The sequence below is a fragment of the Phocoena sinus genome, chromosome 12 (genome assembly GCF_008692025.1).
Source record: "Phocoena sinus isolate mPhoSin1 chromosome 12, mPhoSin1.pri, whole genome shotgun sequence".
Lineage (NCBI taxonomy): Eukaryota > Metazoa > Chordata > Mammalia > Artiodactyla > Phocoenidae > Phocoena > Phocoena sinus.
This window is the reverse complement of record NC_045774.1, coordinates 48,738,578-48,765,038: the sequence shown is the minus strand read 5'-3', so window position 1 is coordinate 48,765,038 and position 26,461 is coordinate 48,738,578. Positions and strand designations below refer to the sequence as shown.

At 40.8% G+C, this 26,461-nt stretch overlaps 2 protein-coding genes across 4 annotated transcripts in view; both read left to right on the top strand.

Moving 5' to 3' along the window:
- The first annotated feature begins 697 nt into the window (after window positions 1-697).
- Window positions 698-10,047, top strand: GTF3C6 (general transcription factor IIIC subunit 6). Its single transcript, XM_032651901.1, has 6 exons — window positions 698-826; window positions 1,179-1,259; window positions 3,308-3,371; window positions 3,476-3,520; window positions 5,051-5,164; window positions 8,448-10,047. Exons 1-6 carry the CDS (start codon window positions 701-703, stop codon window positions 8,747-8,749), a joined length of 732 nt encoding a protein of 243 aa, XP_032507792.1. The 5' UTR covers window positions 698-700; the 3' UTR covers window positions 8,750-10,047.
- Window positions 10,048-14,191: 4,144 nt separating this feature from the next.
- Window positions 14,192-26,461, top strand: part of RPF2 (ribosome production factor 2 homolog) — a 36,600-nt gene continuing 24,330 nt past the window's right edge. Inside the window, exons 1-4 of one of the 3 annotated variants that reach the window (XM_032651174.1) lie at window positions 14,192-14,303; window positions 16,283-16,415; window positions 17,363-17,400; window positions 22,722-22,761. In XM_032651174.1, the coding sequence (XP_032507065.1) occupies window positions 14,281-14,303; window positions 16,283-16,415; window positions 17,363-17,400; window positions 22,722-22,761 (234 nt within the window). In that variant the 5' untranslated portion in view covers window positions 14,192-14,280. Of the gene's footprint in view, window positions 14,607-16,282; window positions 16,416-17,322; window positions 17,401-22,721; window positions 22,762-26,461 lie in introns of all 3 variants that reach the window. The other 2 variants (XM_032651175.1, XM_032651176.1) reach the window with 2 other exon arrangements.

Sequence of the window (26,461 nt, the reverse complement as noted above, 5' to 3'; positions counted from 1 at the left end):
CCTAAAGGCTTACTGTTAAGTAACGCAGCAGAACCGAACGAGTATCAAACCCCAAATCTCATGCTCTTTGGAGGTAGATCATCCTGTCTCACGTACAAAGATCATTTATTTTATAATCAGAAAAATCCATGAGGTTAGTTTAAGAAAATCCTGTTCAAAACTTCACTTCTCGGAGTCTCCTGTACTCCCCAAACAATCTGGGTCTCTTACAGCACCTAGGGCCATCTGATTAGCATTGGTTGGTCCCTTATTCTACCTCTCCTAGCTGCCTGAAACCCCAGCTCACTTCCTCGCGCAGTGGGCGCCCGATACGTGGAACACTGAGGAGTGCCCTTTACTTAGCTCGTGGAGAACTTGAATTGATGATCAGTGCTCACACGACATTAGGAATTTCTTTCCAAGCATTGTAGGCTGGGGCCACACGAGGCCTCTCCATTTTCCTCGCGCACCGTAGCCTCCTTGCCTGCACCTACTTCATCCCCTCGGCTTCCACGGTGCTCTCGTCCCAGGTGGGCCGGGAGCCCGAGGGTTCCCTAGGTCGCGAGACCTGCCCGGCCGACCCGCCAGGGCCCCGGCTCCGGCTCTCGGGACAGGGACAAGGGGCCCCACGTGGGCCTGGGAGCCGCCATCTCGCGTGCTGGCAGGACCAACTGGCGCTGTCGGAGCCGCGGCGGGGCGGAAGCTGCTGCCCGTACTCAAGATGGCGGCCCCGGCGGGAGGGGCCCACGACTCGGAGACCGCGCGGAGGAGCGGCAGCATGGCGGCGGTGGCCGAGGAACCGCGTCGGGGGTACTGGGACGAGGAGGAGGAGGAGGAGGAGGAGGCAGTGAGTGCGACGGCGGAAGCCCGCGCGGCGGTGGAGAGGGTGGCCGCTCGGCTGTGTGCGGGGAAGGGAGTCGGGACGCGGCGGGCGTGCGGGGGTTTCTGGCGGGATTGTGCCTCAGGGCGCGCGGAGCGGCGGGCAGCTGGCCCCAGCCCTATATGGGCTACACGGAAGTTCGAGGGGGAAGGAGGGAAGTTACCTTAAGTAACGGCGCGCGCTTCCTCGTGTTGAAAGCAGGACCTAGTTTTCACAAAGGTGGGATCGTTGCATTGGGAGGTTTGGCTTCTCTCGTTAATGCCTGCTTCTTCCTGCACACTCGCAAGCTATCGCCTTTAACCCCTCTTTCTTCCACCAGGAGCAGTTGGTTCTGGTGGAATTATCAGGAATTATTGATTCAGACTTTCTCTCAAAATGTGAAAATAAATGCAAGATTTTGGTGAGTCTTGTAGAATTAGGGGGTTGTTGTAGATTTTATTAAATTTAAAACAAGAATGAGTGGTGAAATATACCCGTCCCTAAGATTGATATATTAATTTCACGTGAACAAAGCAATTGGAGACAGTTACAGGAGTACAGGGGCACTGTGGGAGCAGCTGGGAGAAAGTTAATGTCTAACTCTGCCTGAGTGTCTGCCTGCGTGGCTGGAGAGGTAGAGATTTGCAGGGTTAAAGCATTTTGATATGGAACATTAGGTTTTGAAAAAATACACCGTTTTATATAGTGAGGAGGGTGAGAAAAACACAAAGGGCAGAGAGGATAATTAGATATGCCAAAAAAGAGATGCAAACTGGTATATATAGAATGGGTAAACAGCAAGGTCCTACTGTATAGCACAGAGAATTATATTTCAATATCCTGTGATAAATGATAATGGAGAATATGAAAAAATGTATATATGTACAATTGAGTCACTTTGCTGTACAGCAGTGATTACGCAACATTGTACTTCAACTATACTTCAGTAAAAAATAAAATTAAAGGGGCTTCCCTGGTGGCGCAGTGGTTGAGTCCGCCTGCCGATGTAGGGGACACGGGTTTGTGCCCCGGTCCGGGAAGATTCCACGGGCCGCGGAGCCTGCGCCTCCGGAGCCTGTGCTTCGCAACGGGAGAGGCCACAACAGTGAGAGGCCCGCGTACCGCAAAAATAATAATAATAATAAAATAAAATTTTAAAAACTTCAAAAGAAATATGGAAAACAAACAAAAATAGTGTGAAGAAGGGAGAGAGAATACCTATTAAGAAAGGACTTCAGGTCTTCCCTGGTGGCGCAGTGGTTGGGAGTCTGCCTGCTGATGCAGGGGACACGGGTTCGTGTCCCGGTCCGGGAAGATCCCACTATGCCGCGGAGCGGCTGGGCCCGTGAGCCATGGCTGCTGAGCCTGCGCGCCCGGAGCCTGTGCTCCGCAACGGGAGAGGCCACGGCAGTGAGAGGCCCGAGTATCAAAAAAGAAAGGACTTCAGAGATCTCACACTGTGCTGTTGACTTGAGCTATGGTATCGTGAGTTACCGTCTGTTTTATGTTTAAAATCTTTTGAGCATTTTTTTTTTTTTTTTTTTTTTTTTTTTTGCAGTTCGCGGGCCCCTCACTGTTGTGGCCTCTCCCATTGTGGAGCACAGGCTCCGGACGCCCAGGCTCAGCGGCCATGGCTCACGGGCCCAGCCGCTCCGTGGCACAGTGGGATCTTCCGGCACCGGGACACGAACCCGTGTCCCCTGCATCGGCAGGCGGACTCTCAACCACTGCGCCACCAGGGAAGCCCTCTTTTGAGCATTTTTGACAAAACTTCCTCTCTTCTTACTTTATGTTGAAGAGGATGTTGATTGAAATAGACCTTGCTACTTGGGTATGAATTAAGTAGTCTTCAGTTTGTAGCTGCTGTGATGAGAGCAGTTTTAGCTTATCTTTTACTTGCTAGGACAAGAAGCTCTAAAGGTTCCCCAGCTTTGGAAATCAGTCTCCTTGGTAGCAAGGTTTCATGTAAAAGTCTTGGTCTTTTTTTGCCATGCCATATGGCATGCGGGATGTGGGATCTTAGTTCCCTGACCAGGGATCGAACACGTGCCCCCTGCAGTGGAAGCGCAGTCTTAACCGCTGTACCACCAGGGAAGTCCCTTGTGCTTTCTTTTTTAAATTGAGAAATAATTGACATATAACATTATACTAGTTTCAGCTGTACAACGTTTTCAATATTTGCATATATTGTGAAATGATCACCACAATGTCTAGTTAACACCCATCACTACACATCGTTACAATTTTTTTTTCTTCTGGTAAGAACTTTGAAGGTTTACTCTCTTAGCAATTTTCAAATATACAGTATTATTAACTATAGTCACCATGATGTTCTTAAACATCCCAGGACTTATTTATTTTGTAACTGGAAGTTGGTATCGTTTGAGCCCCCCCTTCAACCCATTTCCCCCACCCCCAAGGCTTTTTCTAATGATGATTTTTTTTTAATGATCCTATATTCTGTTGTAGGGAATTGATACTGAGAAGCCCATTCTGCAAGTGGACAGCTATGTCTTTGCTGGAGAGTATGAAGGTAGGAGGAAGTCAGAGAGATGAAACTCCCTTTTTTTTTTATATGCCTTTCAGAGAAAGTAGCTCTGTTACTTCTCAACAAGTTGCCTTCATGTTTTTCTGCAGACACTCTTGGGACCTGTGTTATCTTTGAAGAAAATGTTGAACATGGTAAGTGATTGCTATGTTGACTCAACTCTTTTTACTCTGAAATATTTCAAACATACTTATGTATGGTGGATATTAAAATTATAAGATCTCATGTACCCCTTGTCTAGCTGTATCAAATCCTCCTTTTTGGTTAGGTAGTTAAAAAACATTCCACATACCTTTGAAGCCCCTCGTATACCCCTCTCCAAACCTACTCCCTTCCTCTGTCTTCAGAGTTAATCACTCTCCTGAATTTGGTGTTTTTCTTTCCTATACCTGATTTTATATTACATATGTATGTATCCGCACACAATAAATAGCACTTTCTGTGTATTTTCACACTTGATATAAGTTATAGCATATTATACATATTATTCTATGTCTTTTTTCAATTAGAGATGTTTCGAGATTTATACGTGTTGATATATATCTGTTTTCCCTGTTGCTTAAGATTCCATTTGTGACTATACCACAGTTTATTCTCCAATTTATGGACATGTAGGTTGCTTCCATTTTTACCAGTAATTATTAATAACTACTAAAATTTATTGAGTGCTTTCTGTATGTCAGGCACTGTTCTAGGTGCTATAAGTATTAACTCATTGAATCCTCACCATAAGTCTATGAGGTAGATGCCATTGTTATCTTCATTTTATATTTGAAGAAACTGAAGCACAGAGAGGTAAATAACATTCCCAAGGTCATACACAAAATAAGAGGCAGAGCCAGGATTTGAACCCAGGTGGTCTGCTCCAGAGCCCATTTTCATAATTATGCTTATTAACTCACTACAGACATGCTGCCATGAATACTTTTATGTTTCCTTTTGCATATATGTAAAAATGTCTTGATGAGTGTGTATACTAGATTCAACCATATGAAATTACCAATTTGGGCCGAATAGCACCAGTTTCATGTGGTTGAACTTAATAGATGTCACTGTGTTGCTTTCTAAAGTGTAGTATCAGCCACACAGTGGCAGGGTGTGGAAGTTTTCCGTGTGCTTCACATCCTTAGCACAGAGCCTCATCCTCCCTCCTGCCTACGCCCACAGTTTTGATAAAGCTGTGACCCCCAGCAGCAGGTTGGCAGCAGTTTTTTTCTCATCTTCTTTCATGATCGGTAATGTTCTCCACTCCAGTCCGGCTTCCAGCAGTAGGTCTGCCTTTGGTCCTTCACTTTGAGTGGCAGAGTTTTCGACCTCATTACCCTGTAAGGCCAAATTCCTGGCCTCCCTTTCCTGCTTCCGGGCTGGAGCCTAATAGGCCCATAGCTTTAATCTCACTTTGTGTTTCTGTCCCCTAGAGATGTTTGTTGTCTTTGAGTTCACTGTGCCTTCTGTTCTTATGTATTTTATCTGATATTTCTCTGTGCTTGGAGCTGGAGAAATGAGTTAAATCTTTTTTTTTTTTTTTTTTTTTTATTTAAATCTTGAACTTACTACACTGTCTTGACAGGAAGTAGTTTAACTCTCTAAACTGGAATCATTGAGGCTTAACATGATTCTTTGATGGCATCAAGCAGTATAATAGTGTTCATTTTATATTCTAGTGGATGCAGAAGGCAATAATAAAACAGTGCTAAAATATAAATGCCACACAATGAAGAAGCTCAGCATGACAAGAACTCTTCTGACAGAAAAGAAGGAAGGAGAAGAAAACATAGGTTAGTTCACTTAGTTCTCTGAAAATAGGTGATTTAGTATTGGCTTTATGAAACACTGCTGCCAGGATGTTCTTTGTACTTTGTAGTAATAACTATATGTGATAGGTAAAGTATATTAAAATTGAGGGTACTCCATGAAAAGTACCAAACATAGATTTAAAATTGAGTTGAATTCTCACATAGCAGGGGGCACTGGAGACATATAAGAAATTTCTATCTTCTTTGCATTGGAAACGATTGTGAGGAGTTTGTCAAGAAACTTGACATGATTTCAACCCCAGGGAATTCAGCAACTACTCCTCTCTCTCTCTCTCTCTCTCTCTCTCTCTCTCTCTCTCTCTCTCTCTCTCTCATTAAAACTTCTTTGTAAGTGCAGAAGATATGATGATAGCAGTTCTCGATTCCCAAGGAGTAACCCCATAGGATCTCCTGAACTTTTGGCAGATGCAGTAACCTTCCCCAAGATGCTCACAACTGGAAGAAGCTGGCTTTATATGTGGGAGGAACTCTAGGACCAGAGTTGTTAGTCCTGTGTCTCATTCTTAATGAGCATCCATTTAGCCTTCTCCAGTTGCTCGTCATCCCCCACTAGAGACCTTAGGCCAGTGCTTCTTGCACCCATAGCAGGCGCACGTTTGTGGAGATGAGCAAATAAACACTTGGTGGTTTAAAAGCCCATTGTTCACCACACCAACCTCTTTCTCTTGCCCTAGGGAATTTGGGACACAGTCAGAATAAAGGTGTTTGTCCACCAAAAAAAAAAAAAGGCTTATTTTTTTTTTTTTTTTTTAAAAAAGGGCTTATTGCTCAAAGACATATTTGAAACTCTAGTAAATGAGACCCTATTGATGAATATTCATGGTTTGATTTATTGTATTTTAAGGAATAAACATTTGAAGGTACTTTAGTCATTTAGAAATTAATTATACCAGCTACACGTAACTATATAACAAATCTTTGTTCTTATATATTCCACAATTATCCCTTTTTTTAGGCACTCCAAAAATAATAGGAAGTAGGCACTTGAAGTTCTAGAATGAATTCGAAAGGCAGATACATACCAGATAGCTTAGCTATCATTTAGATATTCTTTTTTTTTTTTTTTTTTGCATATGTCTTTTTTTTTTTTTTTAACATCTTTATTGAGGTATAATAGATATTCTTTTTAAAGGAAGTTATACAATTTCCTCTCCTATAGTTCTTAATAATCTAATAGATCTTTGGGAAGATTTGTGTGTATCTTTCAATCAAATAAATTAGTAACGAACTATTCAAGGCTGTATTGGTTATCTGTTGCTGCATAAAAAGTTACCCCTAAACTTAAAGGCTTAAAACGACAACAACAGAACACCATCTTACACGTTTCTGTGAATCAGGAATTGGGGAGCAGCTTAGCTAGGTTGTTCTGGCTGGGGTCTCTCATGAGGTTGCAGCCATTGTGTTGGCTGGGCTGTAGTCATCTGAAGGCTTGAGTAGGGCTGGAAAATCTAATTGTGAGATGGCTCACTCACATAGCTGGTGAGTTTGTGCTGCCTGTTGGCAGGAGGCCTCACTTCCTCACCTCCTCACACTACTGTTTGAGTGCCCTCCTGACACGGCGGCTGGCTTTCCCAGACCAAGTGATCCTTAAGAACAACGTAGAAGCCACAATGTCTTTTATGAACTACCCTTAGAAGTCACATTCTGTCATTTCTGTGATATCTTATTCCATGTAGGAGGGGACGACACAGGGGCGTGCTTGTCAGGAAGGTGAGGATCATTGGGGACCATCTTGGAGGCTGGCTGCCAAACATGGCAAGATGCTGGAGGCAGAACAAAATAGACAGGAGATGTGGTCCTTACTTTCTAGGAACTTGTACTCTAAAGCATTGAAACAGACATGGATGACTATGACTCGACACCCATTTCACTCAACTTATTTTAAGTATCGTTATTGCCAAGTATTATGCTAGATAACAGAGTAGGCTTTACGATGGCTTTGAGGTTTTGAACTTGGTGACTAGGAGAATGAGGTTATAGCAAGAAAAAACTATGAAGTCAATAGTTGAAGCTGAACTGGAGGGAAAGAACAAATCAATTTTTGAAAGAGGGAGACTTTATAGTAGTAATACATGAGAAAAGATGTGGGATCAACAGTAAGGATGTTTCAACAAACAGCTGCAGAAGAGTTAGTTTATGATGGGGGATAGGAACAGATGGATGCGTGAACAGGGTGACGACATAGGTTGGTATATCTTACAGCTATCTAACGGAACTTTGAAGGTGAGAGTAAACAGCTTGGGCTATAGGAATTGAGGATCCATTGAAAATACTTAACTGAAAGGGTCATAAGGATGAAAGAAAAAAATGGCTAGCATTATTGGAGCAATTTTTTTTTAAAAGATTTATTTATTATTTATTTTATTTGGGGCTGTGTCAGGTCTTAGTTGCAGCACACGGGATCTTCGTTAAGGCATTTGGGATCTTTCGTTGCGGCGCATAAGCTCTTCGTTGTGGTGCACAGGCTTCTCTCTAGTTGTGGCGCGCACGCTCCAGGGTGCGTGGGTTCTGTGGTTTGCAATACACAGGCTCTAGTTGAGGCACGGGGCCTCAGTAGTTGTGGCATGCGGGCTTAGTTGCCCTGCAGCATCTGGGAGCTTAGTTCCCTGACCAGGGATCAAACCCATTTTCCCCTCATTGTAAGGAGGATTCTTTACCACTGGACCACCAGGGAAGTCCCTGGAGCAATTCTCAATTACGGGAGTTCATTGACAGTTAATGGCTTTGACTGTGAGTATGGAAAGGAACAAAAAATTTTTTCAAGGGTTTTTTTTTGAGAGGTGTCTTATTTCACAATTGGATTTTTCAACTCAAAATGACAAATAAATGTTGACTCAAGATGATAGAGTGGTATCATCCATTGTATTATGAAAACTGAATGGGTAAGGAGAAAATTGTAGGGAAGTGACAAAATTTTCTTCAAGACAAAAGATGGCAGTGGGAGCTTAGTTATCTCTCAGAATGAGTTGGGAATTGGACTCTGGGAAAAGGGCTTGGAATAGTAACTGAAGTTGATTACTTTTAGTGATTTTGATGATGCATACCCTATAGGCATTCCAAGGTCTCCATGTAAGATGGAAATTACATGATCATTTATCAGTAGGTACAGGCACCATGTTCCTTTCTTTACGTTGGGGTTTTATTTTGATAGATATTCATATGAACAATTAAATTAAAAATATATGTAAGTAACTGAAATTCCTTTTTCATGTTTCTTGGTTTGTCCCCCTGCCTCCTCCATTAGGTGGTGTGGAATGGCTGCAAATCAAGGAAAATGATTTCTCCTGTAGACCCAACATGATTTGTAGTTTTCTGCATGAAAATGAAGAGGATGAAGTTGTAGCTCCAGACCCAGATAAATCTTTGGAGTTGGAAGAGCAAGAGATTCAAATGAAAGATAATTCAAACCTGAGTTATGAACAGGAGAAACCACCGAACTTGGATATAGAGGATTCTGGTCCTCTTATTGATATCCCTTCTTCTGAGACAGAAGGCTCTGTTTTTATGGAAACTCAAGAAACTGCCTTAGAAATCACTCCTAGATGAAATGTTTCTCATAAAAACTAGTGATGAAGTTTTTAGAGTTTTTATATAAAATAACTGGCTTTGTAGTTTTCAGTTCACAATTTTATTATTTTTGTTGGCTATATACACATTTCCAATTATAATATAGTTTAATATACTAGAATCATTAAGGACCAGATACGAGTTTTTAAAAATATGGTTTCAATGAATATAGGGACCCTTCTGTGATGAGTCCTTTAAAATGCGGGTTTTACTAAGGTAAGTGTGAGTTTCTATTGCAGCCATCACAAATTACCACAGACTTAGTGGCTAAAGTGTATTAAGCTACACAAGTGTATTGTCTTATAGTTTTGTAGGTCAGCCATCTGATATGGGTCTCACCTGGGCTAAAATCAAGGTATTTGCAGAGCTTCATTCTCTTCTGGATGTGGCATGGGGGACTCCATTTCCTCGTTCATTCAGTTGTTGGCAGAATTCAGTTCTTTGCAGCTGAAGGATCACAGTCCCATTTCCTTGCTGTTGGCTGAGAGCCATTCCCAGCCAAACCACTTCTAGACGCTGCCTGCATTCCTTCACTCATGGTCCCCTTCTCTTCAAAGCCAGCAATGGTCAAGTCCCCCTCAGTCTTTGAATCTCTCCTGCTTCTTCCATAATCCTATTGATGATGGACCCTTCTGCCTTCTTTTAAAGGTCCATTTGATTACACTGGGCATATCTGGGTAACTTCCCTATTTTAAGGTCTATAACCTTAATTCCATCTGCAAAGTCCCTTTTGCCGTGTAATTTAAACAGGCATAAAACTGAGAATTATGGCATGAAAATATTTGGGGGGCCATTTTCCAGTCTACCAAAGTCAGTATTACTCCTGAGAACAGAAAAAGAATTCAGAAGTGCTTAAGGGTGAAGGTACAGTTCTGATGTTCCAGCTGTAATTTCACTTCTTTCCCACTGAAGAAAGATGATTGGAATTCAGCTGTAACATTCTACAATATTATGGTGATAACCTAGATCTACCCTAACTTGTATTTTTTAAGTAAATTAGTCACAAACTTTGATACAGGTTGAACTATATGAAATTACCAATATTTGTTTCTGACTATAAAACTCTGCAATTTTATATGGTTTAACCTGGTACTAATAAGTTGAAACACTCCTCACGTTAATTATATCTCACAACTGTTGGAGGTGTAACTTTGTTGTGACAGATTAGAGAACTAATGTTCTAGGATGAGGAATTTTTTCCTTCAGTAGGTTTTGTAAATTTTTACTGTTTATTTGGAAAACAACTTACCCTGATTAAAAGCATTTCCAAATCATAAGTGTGTATCCTCCCAATTTTTATATGACTTTAGTGTCAGCTTTTGTTTAATCAAAAGCTTATTTTTTTCTACCAAATGGTATGAAGTCTCTATGTGGAGAGACTGCTAATTACTTGAGCCAGCATCTGGTCTTCCTTTATTTGTTTGTAACAGAATCCCAGAATTTATTCAGGTTAGCAGTGTGCCCAGCTTTCCTCATGTATATGAAAGTGGCCGTATTATCTAGATGTTAGTTCTTCCCAGCTTGATCTATAGTTTCAATGCAATCTGAAATAAAATCACAGCAAGTTTTTTATGGATATTGTCAAACCAACTCTAAAGTTTATATGGAGAGGGAAAGACCCAGAATAGCCAATACAATATTGAAGAACATAGTAGAAGGACTTCACGACTTACTATAAAACTACAGTAATAGAGACAGTGGGAACTGCTGAAAGAATAGACAAATCGGTCAATGGAAGAGAATAGAGAGCCCAGAAATAGACATACATATAGTAAAATGATCTTAGATCAAGGAGCAAAGGCAATACAATGGAGCAAACATAGTCTTTTCAATAAATGGTCCTGGGACAACTGAATATCCATATGCAAAAGAATGAAGTGGGACCCCCCATCTCTACTATATGTATATATAGATTTATTCAAAATGGACCAAAGGTCTAAATAAATGTAAGAGCTTAAAATGATAAAACTCTGAAGAAAATATAGGTATAAATCTTTAGAGACTTCCCTGATGGCCCAGTGGTTAAGAATCTGCCTGTCAATGCAGGAGATATGGGTTCAGTCCCTGGTCCGGGAAGATCCCACATGTTGCAGAGCAACTAAGCCTGTGTGCCACAGCAACTGAGCCTGCGCTCTAGAGCCTGTGAGCCACAACTACTAAGCCCATGTGCCACAATTACTGAAGCCTGCATGCTCTAAGTTCTGTGTGCTGCAACTATGGAAGCCCACATGCCTAGAGCCTGTGCTCCCCAGGAAGAGAAGCCACCGCAATGAGAAGCCCACGCACCGCAACGAAGAGTAGCCTCTGCTCACTGCAACTAGAGGAAGCCTGCGCTCAGCAACGAAGACCCAATACAGCCAAAAAAAAAAAAAAAACTTTTATTATGTTGGATTAGGAAATGTCCTCTTAGATATAACACAAAAATTGCAAGCAACGGGGCTTCCCTGGTGGCGCAGTGGTTGAGAATCTGCCTGCCAATGCAGGGGACACGGGTTCGAGCCCGGTCTGGGAAGATCCCACATGCCGCGGAGCAACTGGGCCCGTGAGCCACAGCTACTGAGCCTGCGCGTCTGGAGCCTGTGCTCCGCAACCAGAGAGGCCGCAATAGTGAGAGGCCCGCGCACCGCGATGAAGAGTGGCCCCTGCTTGCCACAACTGGAGAAAGCCCTCACACAGAAACGAAGACCCAACACAGCCATAAATAAATAAATAAATATTAAAAAAAAAAAAGTAAACACCTCACTTGTAACCAAATACAGCAAACAGCTAACATAAAAAAAAAAAAAAATTGCAAGCAACGAAAAAAAAATGGATACATTGGACTTCATCAAAATTGAAAAGTTTGGGCTTCCCTGGTGGCGCAGTGGTTGAGAGTCCACCTGCCGATGCAGGGTAACAGGTTCGTGCCCTGGTCCGGTAAGATCCCACATGCCACGGAGCGGCTGGGCCCGTGAGCCGTGGCCGCTGAGCCTACGCGTCCAGAGCCTGTGCTCCGCAACGGGAGAGGCCACAACAGCGAGAGGCCCGCGTACCACCAAAAAAAAAAAAAAATTGCAAAGGTTTTCGCTTCAGAGGACACTATCTAGAAAATGAAAATGCCTATTCAATTGGAGAAAATATTTCAAATTATATATCAGATAAGGGACTTGTATGTAGAATATATTGGAAACTATCACAACCCAACAATAAAAAGACAACCCAATTTAAAAATGAGCAAAGATTTGAATAGACATTTTCCTGAAGAAGGTATACAAATGGCCAATCAGCCCATGGAAAAAATGCTCAAAATCGTTTGTCATCAGTGAAATGCAAGTGAAAACCACAATGAGATACTACTTTACACCTGCTAGAATGGCTTAATGAAAAAAGATGGACAATAGCAAATTTTGGAGAGGAATGGAGAAGTTGGAACCTGTGATTAATAGAATAATGCTCTCCCCAAAAGATGCCCATGCCTAAACTCAGGGATCTGTGAATATGTTACCTTATTCGGCCAAAGGGAATTTGCTATATGATTACGTTAAGGATCTTGCGATGGGGGTTATTATTGTGGATTATCCAGTTGGGCCACATGTAATCACACGGGTTTTATAAGAGGGATTTAGAAGTGTCAGAGAGAAAAAGAAGTTGTGGCAGTAGAAACAGAAGTTCAAGTGATGCCTTTTGAAGGTGGAGGAATACTAAGGAATGTAAACAGCTTCTATAAACTGGAAAGGCAAAGAAACAGAGTCTCCCTGGAGCTTCTGGGGGAATGTACCCCTACTGACAACTTAATTTTAGACGTGTAAAACTAATTTTAGGCTTCGGGCTTCTAGAACACTAACATAATGAATTTGTGTTATGACAAATTTGTGGTAATTTGTTACAGCACCAATAGAAAAACCAATTCCAAACCCTCTTACATTGCTAATGGAAATGTAAAATGGTGCAGACAGAAAATAGTTTGGCAGTTCCTCAAAATGTCAAACATAGAATTACCACATGCAATTCTACTCCTAGAGAACTGAAAACAAAAGTCTACACAAAAACTTGTACATAAATGTTCAAAGCAGCATAATGCATAATAGTATAAAAGTGGAAACACAAATGTTCATAAATTTTTGAATGGATAAACAAACATGGTATATCCATAGAATGGACTATTATTCAGTCCTAAGTAAAGAAATTAATGTACTAAGAAAGAAGTACTGATACATGTTACAACACAAATGAACCTTAAACATGGACACTTATGAACATAGTAAGTGAAATAAGCCAGATACAAAAGGCCACATATTGTATGAATCCATTAATATGGTATGTTCTCAATAGTCAAATCTACGGAGACATAGATTAGTGGTTGCCAGGGGTTGACAAGGGTGGAAAGTGGAGAGTGCTACTGCGTTATGAGAGGGTGATAAAAATGTTTTGGAATTAGATAGTGGTGATGGATGTACATCTTTGTGAACACTAAAAGCCAAGAAATTGTACACTTTACGGGGTAATTTATGGTATGTGACGTATACGACAACTTAAACATTGGGGGGAAAATAACAATCAGAAGTGTTATTTTCTGCATACATTTTATGTGCCAGGCACTGTGGCAGTTATAAACTGTTTATAAACTCTGCCTCACTGATCTCACAGTTTTGTCAACAGTGCATATTTCACATTGATAATTTTAGTGACTATGAGTACCTACCATGCCACCAACCTTTCTAGCATCCTGGAGGATTCCCAGATGAATAACACCTGGTCCCTGAGTATCTGAGTCCAGGTATACACATGAGACAGGCTGGGACCTGGGACCCTTTCCTGCAGTGCTGCAATGCTTGCACCTGAACAAACGTCTCCTGGAGTAACAAAATACAAAGAAACTATAAGAGACTAAAAATATGTGCATGCACAGTTGGGGCAAATTATGGGCAAGAAACAAAAAGATCAGAAAAACCCCATTGCCACTTCTGCAGAGCTGGGTGCAAAGGGAGCAAAAGCAGGGTACTGCGCATGCCCCCTGCAACCAACACCACCAAACGCATGAGCAAACCACCTAAGCTACCCCTCCAGCCCGTCCCTGGACACACCCTACCCTCACCCCATATAAGGAACCAGCTCACCTGCGCCCCACCCCCTACCTTCGGGAACTAGCAAGGGGACCTGTTGGTTTTGCTCCTTCCTGCAGCCACAGAAACCCCCCAAAAGCCTTGTCTGAATTTCTTGACTGGTCTCTTACCAATTTCTATTGATTGGGGAAGGCCGAGAACCCTGGTCTATCACACACAGGTGTGTACATCAAGCTCCAAGAGGAGCCTGTTGATTTCCGGAAAAGAGCCAAGACAAACACCGGTAACCAAGGAAACAGAGCGCTATTTCATCCCAAACGGCCGCCAGCGCCTCCAAGCCTCCACGTCGCTGGCGGTGCCAGGAAGTGACGTCACGCCCAAGTTCCGGTTCCTCCTCGGTCGTTGCGTTGCCTTATCTCCTGTAACCCTGCGGTACACGTGCGTGCGCCAGGTGGGCGCTGTGGTAGCATGGACGCTTTGGATCGAGTTGTGTAAGTGCAGTGGGTTCTTTCCCCGGTTAACGTTGGGGAGAAGGGCCTCTGTAGCGGGACGGAGGAGTAGCGCCTCTGCCTCCCGCTCCTCCTGGCCGCCCACGCTCCTTCCTCACACCCGTTGCCACTCCGTGCGGATGTATCCACTAGTTTGGGTTTCCGTCTGTTGGGGCGGCCTGCGGGGAGACGGAGAGCAGGGAAGGCCGTGTGTGGGAGCCTCGGCGTGGACGTGGCACCGAGGCGTTGGCCGCTTTTATCCTAGACAATAAGAAGTGTCTCGGCTTCCGCAGAAGTGAGAGGAAGGTGAGAGAGGTGTTCTGGGCACAGAACACCTGACTGAGGTGCTCTGAGCACAGGCCTGGGAATGTGACAGATTTAGGTGACAGTCCGGGCCCGTCCACTTAAAGCTATGCGACTGGGCCATTTAGTCCCCCTAAGTCTCAGTTTACTCTGTAAAATAGCGTTCATAATAGTCGTACTTCATAGAACTGAGGAATATTTGCGAGAATATATGTAAAGGCTTTGCGGCAGCACGTAGAGATGCTCATTAGCTTTTTTTCTTTTTCCCAAACTTGTACACTTCTCTGAGTTATCCTTGGGTAATGTCTGCTTTATATTAGTCCAGAAAATGTTTATCGATCTCATAAATAGTTCTGCTGTTATTTGCTATGGGTTTCTTGCGTTTTACCTGGGTTAACGTAATCAAAAGGACAAATTATTCTTTTGGTCATTAAATCAGCGATTTTTGCACATGTGCTGAATATTCCTCTGCAGGTGCGGGGACCGCAAAAATGAGTAAGACTAGTTTACTGTCTCACTGTGGGACAAACAGCTAATAAAACGTACAAGGTGTTATTTTCATTAGTTGCTGGTTAGTCAGAAGCAATGAAGCACGTGGAATATAGAACATATAGCACTTTTATTGGGTTATAGACACACTAAATCTCTCCTGGTTTGACTTAAAAAGTACTGTGTATCTTTATCAACCAGTAAATGATTAGAAGCTTTAAATGTGCTTGACATTTTATCTGGTGAATATTTAAAGTCTGCATGGTAAAGTAAGTTTGTGCATATTCTGTTTTGCTTTTACTTCACGAAGTGTCCGTGGGACTGGAAGGAGGGAGGGTCATAGTTATTTAAGAGAAGAGGAATTATTTCAGCAGATGGCAGAGAACTGTTGGAAAATCAAGATTCTCACTGTAGTGTAAGCAGAGGTGAACAGAGTGTATAAAAACATTCTACTCCTGCTGTCACATCATACAATCAGAATAATGGATTTGTTTTCCCTTCATATCTTGCAGAGTGATTGGTCTAGGTTAGTTTTTTTTTTTAATGCCTTTTGTATTTATTTTTTAATTTTTTGGCTGCATTGGGTCTTCGTTGCTGCGTGCGGGCTTTCTCTAGTTGTGGCGAGAGGGGGCTGCTCTTCGTTGCAGTGCGCGGGCTTCTCATTGCAGTGGCTTCTCTTAGTTGCAGAGCACAGGTTCTAGGTGTGCAGGCTTCAGTAGTTGTGGCACGCGGGCTCAGTAGTTGTGGCTCGTGGGCTCTAGAACGCATGCTCAAGAGTTGTGGCGCACGGGCTTAGTTGCTCCGCGGCATGTGGGATCTTCCCGGACCAGGGCTCTAACCCGTGTCCCCTGCATTGGCAGGCGGATTCTTAACCACTGTGCCACCAGGGAAGTTCTATCTCTTTTTAAATAAAAGGTTTAGAAAACAGTAATAAAAGAATGCTGGGAATATAAAAATGGGAATCTTTTTAAAGACCATATCTAATAAAATTAACACTTACTTAACAGTAATAGCTGAATATCTTTTACTAATATTCCCCAAAAAAGTGAGATTTTGTTTAGTGGTGGAATCCTAACTGATAAATGTCATGTAATGTCTCTGTTGATTTTTAAGAATTTGCACATAAGTCATGGTTTTGTAATATGAGGAACATGTTTTAAGTTGTTATGAATTGTGATTTTTCCGAATAGAAAGCCCAAAACAAAAAGAGCCAAGAGATTCCTTGAGAAAAGAGAACCGAAACTCAGTGAAAATATTAAAAATGCTATGCTGATTAAAGGGGGCAATGCAAGTTCAACAGTGACACAAGTACTTAGAGATGTGGTACGTATATATATACTTACTTTTTAAATGGTGTTGAAATCATTTTAGGAAATTTTTAGCATACTAGTTGGACTGCCTGAGAAATACATAGGTAAGTTTGGCTTGCTTTAAGAAATGCTAGCCTTAGAGAAAAGCTAACGTCTCACCAAGGCCCTGACTACTGGTTTTCCTTACAGCAGCTAGTTCCCTTAGTAAATTTCACCTGATTTCAATTACTAGCATTTGATTTACTCACATTTCAGGAACATATCTAATTTGTAAAACGAGGTAACTGCATATTACTGTCTATTCTTTCAACAATACCAACTACTGTGCTAGGTGCTAGGGATTAATAGTTACATAAGACACAGTCTTTCCCTTCAGTGAGCTTAATGAGGAAGACAGATAAGTAAAAGTTAACAGCATTGTGAATGAAGTGCTGTGCTGGAGGTACACACAGGATAGGATGGGAGACTGAGTTAAAATCCCACGGGGGTTGCCACACACAGGATGGACTTCCTAGAGATGACACTTAAGCATCATTTTGAAGGAGGAGTTGGAACAAGAAGGAGAAAAGGAAGCAGAAGAGAAGGGCTTCCAAGGCTGAGGAAAAAGCTTGTGCAAAAGGGCGTGTGAATGAGCATGATGCATTTGGGGAACTGCAGATAATTTGGGATGGCTAAAGGAGAGTGGGCTAGATGAAGCTAGAATTTAAGGAAATGAAGGGAATCATTTAAATTGGATAGAATATTGAAAGGGCATAGAAATTTTTAATTAGGAAAGTCCCAGCTAAGAATATTAAGCTCGTGTTGCATGTTATAAGTGATCAAAAGGGAGCCATGCAGAAGATAGCAGAATAGGATTCAGGGACCAGGATAATCTTGTATAATGACTGTTATAATGCTTGATTTTTACCTCTGCTTTTCAGAATGTGCTTTGTTTTGAAAGCTATAAATTATGTTTTACAGTATGCACTGAAGAAACCATATGGAGTTCTGTATAAAAAGTAAGTCATGATTTCTTTTATTTCACTTATTAAATTATATTGTTTCATTATAAAAGTAACAACCAACCACTTTATGGGAGATTTAGAAAAATATTTTGGTTAAAAAATACTACAGTTCCTTACATACATAGCTATGAGTATTTTATTTCTATTTAATTAATTTATTTTAAAATATTTATTTATTTGGCCACGCCTTGTCTTTGGTTGCGGCGTGCGGGATCTAGTTCCCTGACTAGGGATCGAACCCCGACCCCCTGCATTGGGAGCATGGAGTCTTAACTGCTGAACCACCAAGGAAGTCCTGCTATGAGTATTTAAAATTTGTTTGTTTCCTGTCTGTGTTTTCATTTGTACTGAATATTCTTACAGAGTTGTAATCATAGCATTATGTATTATTTTAAAATAGTAATAGACTTACAGAAAAGCTACAAAAATAGAGTTCCCATATATCCTCTCCCAGCATCTCTTAATGTTATAACTTCCATAACCATAATACAGTTATCAAAAGTAAGAAATGGACATTGGTACAATAATGTTAATTAAATCATAGGCTTGATTTGGTTTGCACCAGTTTTTCCTTTTTCTTTTTTTATAAATTTATTTATTTTATTTATTAATTTTTGTCTGTGTTGGGTCTTTGTTGCTGCGCACAGGCTTTCTCTAGTTGCAGTGAGCAGGGGCTACCCTTCGTTGCAGTGCGTGAGCTTCTCATTACGGTGGCTTCTCTCATTGTGGAGCACGGGCTCTAGGCGCGTGGGTTTCAGTAGTTGTGGCATGCAGGCTCAGTAGTTGTGGCTCACGGGCTCTAGAGCACAGGCTCAGTAGTTGTGGCGCACGGGCTTAGTTGCTCCGTGGTATGTGGGATCTTTCCGGACCAGGGCTCAAATCCACGTACCCTGCATTGGCAGACGGATTCTTAACCACTGTGCCACCAGGGAAGCCCCAGTTTTTTCATTAATATCCTTTTTCTCTTCCAGGATCCCACATTGTGTTCAGTTGTCGTGTCTCCTTAGTCTCCTCCAGTTTGTTGCAGTTCCTCAATCTTTCCTTGTCTTTGATGACCTTTAAACTTTTGATGAGTATTTGTCAGTTATTTTGTAAAATATCCTTCAGTTTGCACTTGCCTTAAGTTTCTCATGAGTGGATTGAGATTATGCATTATGGGCAGGAATACCACAAAAGTGATGTGCCTTTTTCAATAAATCATACCAGGGAGTACATGATGTCTTATTACTGTTGTTGTTAAACTTGGTTAAAGTGGTGTCTGCTGGGTTTCGCCACTATAAAGTTTCTATTTTCCCCTTTGTAATTAACAAACGTTTAGAGGAGATACTTAGAGACTATGCAAATAATCCTATTTCTCCTCAAACTTTTGTGTATTCATTTTAGCATTCATCAGTGGATCTTGTCTACAACAGTGATTACTGTGGTGTTCTAGTAGTGGTTTTCGATTTCTCTCATTCCCTCTGCGTTTATTAATTGGAATTCTGTAAGGAAAATCTGTCCCTTTTCCTCCATTTGTTTAATTACTTATTTATGTCAGTGTGGACTTACAGATATTTATTATGTTCTTTGGGGTTATAATCCAGTGCTGTCATGATTTATTTATTTATTTAATTTTTGGCTGTGTTTGGTCTTCGTTGCTGCGCACGGGCTTTCACTAGTTGTGGCGAGCAGGGGCTACCCTTTGTTGCGGTGTGTGGGCTTCTCATTGCGGTGCTTGTCTTTGTTGCGGAGCAGGGCTCTAGGCTCGTGGGCTTCAGTAGTTGTGGCATGCAGGCTCAGTAGTTGTGGCATATGGGCTTAGTTGCTCCACGGCACGTGGGATCTTTCCGGACCAGGGCTCGAACCCTTGTCCCCTACATTGGCAGGCAGATTCTTAACCACTGTGCCACCCGGGAAGTTCTGTCATGATTTATTTTGTTGCATAAATTGTTCTCCATTTGGCCATTGGGATCTCTGTCAGGTTGGCTTTTCAAAGTGCCCCCTGTGTTTGAGCACTTCCTTTCTGGCACCACAAGATGCTCTGGGTTCATCTTGTAGTTTTCATTGCCACAGCCTTGGAATCAGCCCTGGTTCCACATATTGGAGACTGATAATTTAGAAACAGATCTATGCTCAGTTGCTACTGGAGTGTCATTGTCTCTAGGTCCTCTCAGCAGACAGAGCTTGAAAATAAATATTATGTACATTAACCTATGCATGTATGCATGTCTATATTTGTTTATATTTATTTATATATTTAAAAACCCTGAGTTGATACTGATACTTCCTAAAAATTCATGAGTGCATACTAGTGCTTCCAATTCCAGTCGGATACCAGAGACTTCATTCCAGCCTTTCTCCTTTTCTTCTTTGTATCTTCTATCTTCTGACAGTATGAAACCTTGCTTTTGTTATAATATATTTACTTATTTGTGTAATTCTAGTAGTTTCAGAATTTCCAACCTTATAAGAAACAATTTTACTAACTAGAGTATGGAATTTATGTGCAGTTCTTTTTGTCTTTAAGCTCACAATATGCAGTAAAAATATTGTTTTCCAGTGTAAGTCAGGTTAGGTTATTTTTGCCCCTTCAGTGTGATTGTGTTATTCATTTATACTATAGTTAAGGTCATTTATTACAGTCTGTATTCTATTTTGGGTTTTCTATCACTTCCTGGTTGTTGGTTTTTTTTTTGCGGTACGCGGGCCTCCCACCGCTGCAGCCTCTCTTGTTGCGGAGCACAGGCTCCGGACACGCAGGCCCAGTAGCCATGGCTTACGTGCCCAGCTGCTCCGCGGCACACAGGATCCTCCCGGACCGGGGCACGAACCCGCGTCCCCTGCATCTGCAGGCGGACTCTCAACCACTGCGCCACCAGGGAAGCCCCCTGGTTGTTTTTTTAATTTATGTATGTAAAATTTACTGTTTGTGGTGTATACTTTCATGGGTTTTGGCAAATACATTGAGTTGTGTCTGCCACTGCAGTCATGGTACAGAAACAGTTTCATTATTCTGACAATTCTTTTGTGCCTTTTTCATTTGTCTTGTAAGCATTTTTCTACTGATAGGTGTCCTTTAGATATTATTTTTAATGCTAGTATAATACCTATTAAATGGTTATACTAAAATTTACTTAACTGTTTCTTAACTTGAGGAAATTTTGATTTTCTTTTTTGTTGTTGTTGTTCTTATAAATAATGCTAAAATGGCTATTTTTACACAAATGAGTTCTTCTTTTGTATTGGTTCCTACATGAGATTTCTAGACGTGAGATTACTGGGTATAGCTTCATGCCCAATCTAGCATATTAACAGTAGTGCTTTTTGAGAAGTTTGGCAGAGTAAAATGTACGAGTTTCATGGGTCACTACCTACTTTTGGTTTGTTTTTTAAAATTAAGAAGTGAAAATGACATTTTGTTTAAACTTGCATTTTCCCTATGTTTCCAACAGGTCATATTTGCCTATTTGTGAATTGCCGTTAGCTGTTAATCATAAATGCTGCAGTAATTTTTCCTGATTTGTTTGTGTTGCATCATTTTTTTAAATACTTTTTTTGTTTTTTACTGATTAAAAAAGTAATATATATTTATCTTAGATAATTGGGATAAGAGTAGTCACCCATAGATAAGCACTATGTATATTTTCTCCTCATGCAGTTTTATATCTATATATCTTTTTCTTTGAACAAAATTGAGATCATGTGTATATGATTTTATTTCTCTTTAAATTCATAAAAATTATGAACTGTTTTATACTTTACTCACATGACTAAAAATCCAAAAAATATACAGGGAAAATATAAACACACACTCTTCCCAGGACAGCCACTATCATTAGTTTCTTATATGTCTTAACAGAATTTCTTTATGCATATTTAAGCAAATAAAAATACATAATCTTATTTTTCTCCCTTTTGCATGAAAGATAGCATTCTGCGTTTCTCTACCCACTGTTTCTCCATCTCCACTACTACTATTCCTGGTCCAACCCACCATTTTTTTCTTTCTCTCCTGGATTACTGTGATAGCTCCTTACTAACCCCTTCACTCTTGCTGTGGTACATTCCATCCTTACATAGCAGACAGAGCAGTCCTTTAAAAAAGAACATTTGGGGCTTTCCTGGTGGTGCAGTTGTTGAGAGTCCGCCTGCTGATGCAGGGGACACGGGTTTGTGCCCTGGTCTGGGAAGATCCCACATGCCGCAGAGCAGCTGGGCCCGTGAGCCATGGCCACTGAGCCTGGGCGTCCGGAGCCTGTGCTCCGCAATGGGAGAGGCCACAACAGTGAGAGGCCCGTGTACCGCAAAAAAAAAAAAAAAAAGAACATTTAGGGCTTCCCTGGTGGCACCATGGTTAAGAATATGCCTGCCAATGCAGGGGACATGGGTTTGAGCCCTGGTCCGGGAGGATCCCACATGCCACAGAGCAGCTGGGCCCGTATGCCACAGCTACCGAGCCTGCACTCTGGAGCCCGTGAGCCACAACTACTGAGCCCACGCTCCAGAGCTACTGAAGCCTGCACACCTAGAGCCCGTGCTCTGCAACAAGAAAAGCCACCGCAATGAGAAGCCCGTGCACTGCAACGAAGAGTAGCCCCCGCTCACCGCAACTAGAGAAAGCCCGGGGAAAGCAACGAAGACCCAACGCAGCCAAAAATAAATAAATAAAATAAGTAAATTTAAAAAAAAAAAAAAAAAAGAACACTTGAATCCAATCATATCACTGTCTTGCCTAAAACCCCCCAGTGCTTCCTGTTACTCTTTTAATAACTTACGTTCCTTACCTTGACCAACAAGGCCCTACATATTCTGGGCCGAGTCTACATCTTTGACCTCGTACCCCGCCGTTAACCCTTTGTTCACTAAGCTCCAGTGACATTTGTCGTCTGTTTCTTAAATAGTCTAAGCTTGTTTCCATCTCAGAATCTTTTCTTACTCTGTTTCCTTTTCCTGGAATACTCTTAACCTCAAAACTTTTCCATGGCTAACTCCTCATTTATCAGGTCTCAGCTCAAATAATCATTTTCCATTCTTCACACTAACACAGTGCCCTGTTTTATTTTTGTCACAACAGATATTACTTTTTGAAATTGTTCATTTTTCCTCTAAAATGTAAGCTCTGTGAAAGCAAGGATCTTGTTTGACATGGTATTATGGTATCCCTAGCTCCTAGAACAGTGCCTGGCACATAATAGGCACTAAATAAATATTTGAATGAATAAATATTCTTCTAGCTTCTTTTTTTTGATCATCTGAATATAAAATTATCTTAATATTTATTGTTATGGTTGAATTATTAAGATTATTAAAATTAGGGTAACTTTTTTTAATATTAGGAAAAATATTACAAGACCGTTTGAGGATCAGACATCATTGGTAAGTAGAATCTTTCTGATTTAAGAAGGCATATAAGTGATTATTCAAACTAATTCATTTAATTTAATAGTACTCCTAATTTATGATTTTGAATTAGAAATCATCCTTTGTGAGGGAATTTTAATGCAGAATGCAGGGGAAATAAGACTTATACTTTCAAAAAGATGACTATAGAGCTTACATTTCACTGAATGTTATGTATTCACTGCTTGCAAGTATATTGATAGAATTTTTAAAAATTGAATTACACTTTAAGTGCATAATTAATGGATTGTCAAAAGGAAGCTTGTTATAGATCTTTTTATAGAGCAAGTTTGATTTAAAAAAATTTTACTTTTCTTTTTTTGAGTGTTTTTAGAACAAGAAACACTACCCAAATGATTACTAACAATTGTCAGTTGCTTTACTAGAGTTAATCAAATTCCCGTTTGAGTGTATTGGTAATCAAAACTAAATGAAAAAGTCTAGTGAATGAAATCAGAAGATAAAAGGTGGTATATAATAAATGGGGAATGATGAGTGTACTTTGAGTATGTGATGATATTAGTTTCTTACTAAAGAAAATCTTAAGGGAATACGTGGATTAAACTATTTAAGTTGACTTAAAAAAAATCAGAACGTGATTATGTTCTCTTGACAGGACCGCCATTGCTTGTTCTTTTAGTTAGTGAATTTAAAAGAAAAAATGTTCGAAAAGAATCTCAATAACTAATTAGAAAACTGAAATTGAGCATATCTTATCCTAATTTGGCAACTAACTGCAGTGAAAATTATATTAAGAAAATATTGTCAAAATAAATAGCTTTATTTTAATAAAATTGCTTTTATCATAGTCTTGGGTTTTTCACCGTCATTTTTGAAGAGATCATGAAAGTAAAAATGGAGGGTCTAACCTAGAAATCTCTCTTCCACACGTGACTTATCCAGGGCTGATTTTGTTTTGTGACACCATGGTGCTTTCAGTTGAGTGACCACTTTGTAGAAGTGTTATGTTGTAGAATCTGTAGCATTCTGTACTTTTTTTTCAATCCAGTGTCAATATGACAGCTTTTCTTATACTTAAAATTGTGGCATTTCCTCTCTTTGATCTCCCACTTCCAGAGACAGGAGATATTTCATTGGCTGTAATAAATCTCAGACCACTAGAGCTCAAAATGACTGTGGAAACAGTGATAATGTTGGAAATTTGGTTGAATTCCTCCTCCTGACTGCCCATCCCCCAATAGCACATTTCTTACGCTGTAATCTTGGAACTGTGCTTTAGCACAAGAGTTAGCAAATATACCTCCTGTGGGCTAAATCCCTGTTTCTGTGAGGACCACAAGCTAAGAATGGTTTTTACATTTTTAAAGTTTTTTTTTTTTTACACCATATAAAAAGTCTAAAATATATACTGTCTAGTCTTTTGAAGATAATTTGTCTACTCTTGCTGTAGAATTTTAACAAAAAGCAGACTTTATGGAGAAGGATGACAGATGAGTACTATATATATGTGAAAGGTAGTTTATGGAAAGCTTTGGGCTGTTAACATGAGAACGTAAAAAAAATTTTTTTTATTCATTGATTTGGACATTTAAAAAACATTTCTGAACACCTGCTTTGTGCCAGACACAGTGTAAGTTACTTTCCCATATGACGTGTCACATGGCCCTTGCAGATTTTTTCAGGAAGTATTATTGTCTTTGATTTACACATGATAAAACTAATTCTCAAAAAGGCTGACCAGATCCCATAGCAAATGGCAAAGCCAGAATTCTTGGCCTTTCTAACTCTGTATCCTCTACATAGGGAGTGGATAGGCAAGTAGGTAGTTGTTCCTATTTGCTTCTGCTTAAACACTGGAATGAATGATAACCAAACGAGGGGCCCATACCTCAGGGGGTCTTGCACTCAATAAAGAAAAGTTGAGGACTGTGGTTGCTTCGAATGTTCTTTAACATTTTTGTCATTAATTTAGGAAGCTTTTCCAACTATGCTAGAACTAGACAAGAACACATTCAATCTAATTTTTGTGCTAAGATTGGGAATCTCAATAAACTGAATCAAAGTATGTAGGATATAAAGTATAGGCACTAGTGTAGAAGGAGCTGTCCAGGATTGAAACCCCATAATTGTGTTTCCATCCCTCTCAAATCTGTAATAGAAGTCAATATTTTTTTTATTTTATTTTATTTTTTTGCGGTATGCGGGCCTCTCACTGTTGTGGCCTCTCCCGTTGCGGAGCACAGGCTCCAGACGCGCAGGCTCAGCGGCCATGGCTCACAGGCCCAGCCGCTCCATGGCATGTGGGATCTTCCCGGACCGGGGGACGAACCCGTGTCCCCTGTATCGGCAGGCGGACTCTCAACCACTGCGCCACCAGGGAAGCCTAGAAGTCAATATTTTTGAGAGCCAGATGGAGGAGATATCTCTTACTGGTAGGAACATCATAGATCTGTCAGTCAGTCCTGGCTTGGTACATAAAATGGAACTAGTCACAGCTGGGATGGTGTGGAGATTCTAAGGCAAGATTCCTGTGTGGATGAAGTTTGCAGTGAAAAGTAGTTGTATGCATTGTAAACTCATGAGTACAGTTATAAACATCCAAAGGATAGGGGTAAGACAGGAATAAAGACTCAGACCTACTGGAGAACGGACTTGAGGATATGGGGAGGGGGAAGGGTGAGCTTTGACAGGGCGAGGGAGAGTCATGGACATATACACACTAACAAACGTAGTAAGGTAGATAGCTAGTGGGAAGCAGCCACATGGCACAGGGATACTAGCTCGGTGCTTTGTGACAGCCTGGAGGGGTGGGATAGGGAGAGTGGGAGGGAGGGAGACGCCAGAGGGAAGACATATGGGAACATATGTATAACTGATTCACTTTGTTATAAAGCAGAAACTAACACACCATTGTAAAGCAATTATACTCCAATAAAGATGTTAAAAAAAAAATCCAAAGGAACCATATTGATTAATTCATGTAAGTCCCCAGTATATTCGTGTGTGTCCTTTTTTTTTTTTTTTTTTTTACGGTATGCTGGCCTCTCACTGTTGTGGCCTCTCCCGTTGCGGAGCACAGGCTGCGGATGCGCAGGCTCAGTGGCCATGGCTCACGGGCCCAGCTGCTCCGTGGCATGTGGGATCTTCCCAGACTGTGGCACGAACCCACATCCCCTGCATCGGCAGGTGGACTCTCAACCACTGCGCCACCAGGGAAGCCCCGTGTGTGCCCTTTGAGTGAAGGCATTTGTTCAGCAAATGGAAAACTCGGTGTGCTATTCCAAAATAACTGCATAGCTGAAAATAAAGGGCCTTTTAAAATTTATTAACCTAGTAGTTTTCATATATTTTTAGTCTTAAACTTACATCTTTTCCTTAGGTACCCCAAATCAGAAAATTTGAAGTAAAAAACTACAAATAAAGTCCTTTTTCTTTGTTTATTCTTATCTAGTTCATTAAGTCTTCTTTAATTTCCACTGAAAAAAACTGATGTACATTTTGTTTTTAGTTCAGAGGTACAATTCTTTTTCTTTTTTTTAAATTGAAGTGTAGTTGATTTACAATGTTGTGTTAGTTTCTGGTGTACAGCAAAGTGATTCAGTTATATATATTCATTTTCATATTCTTTTCCATTGTGATTTATTACAGGATATTGAATATAGTTCTGTGTGCTATACAATAGGACCTTGTTGTTTATTTTTCTAGTAACATGTTA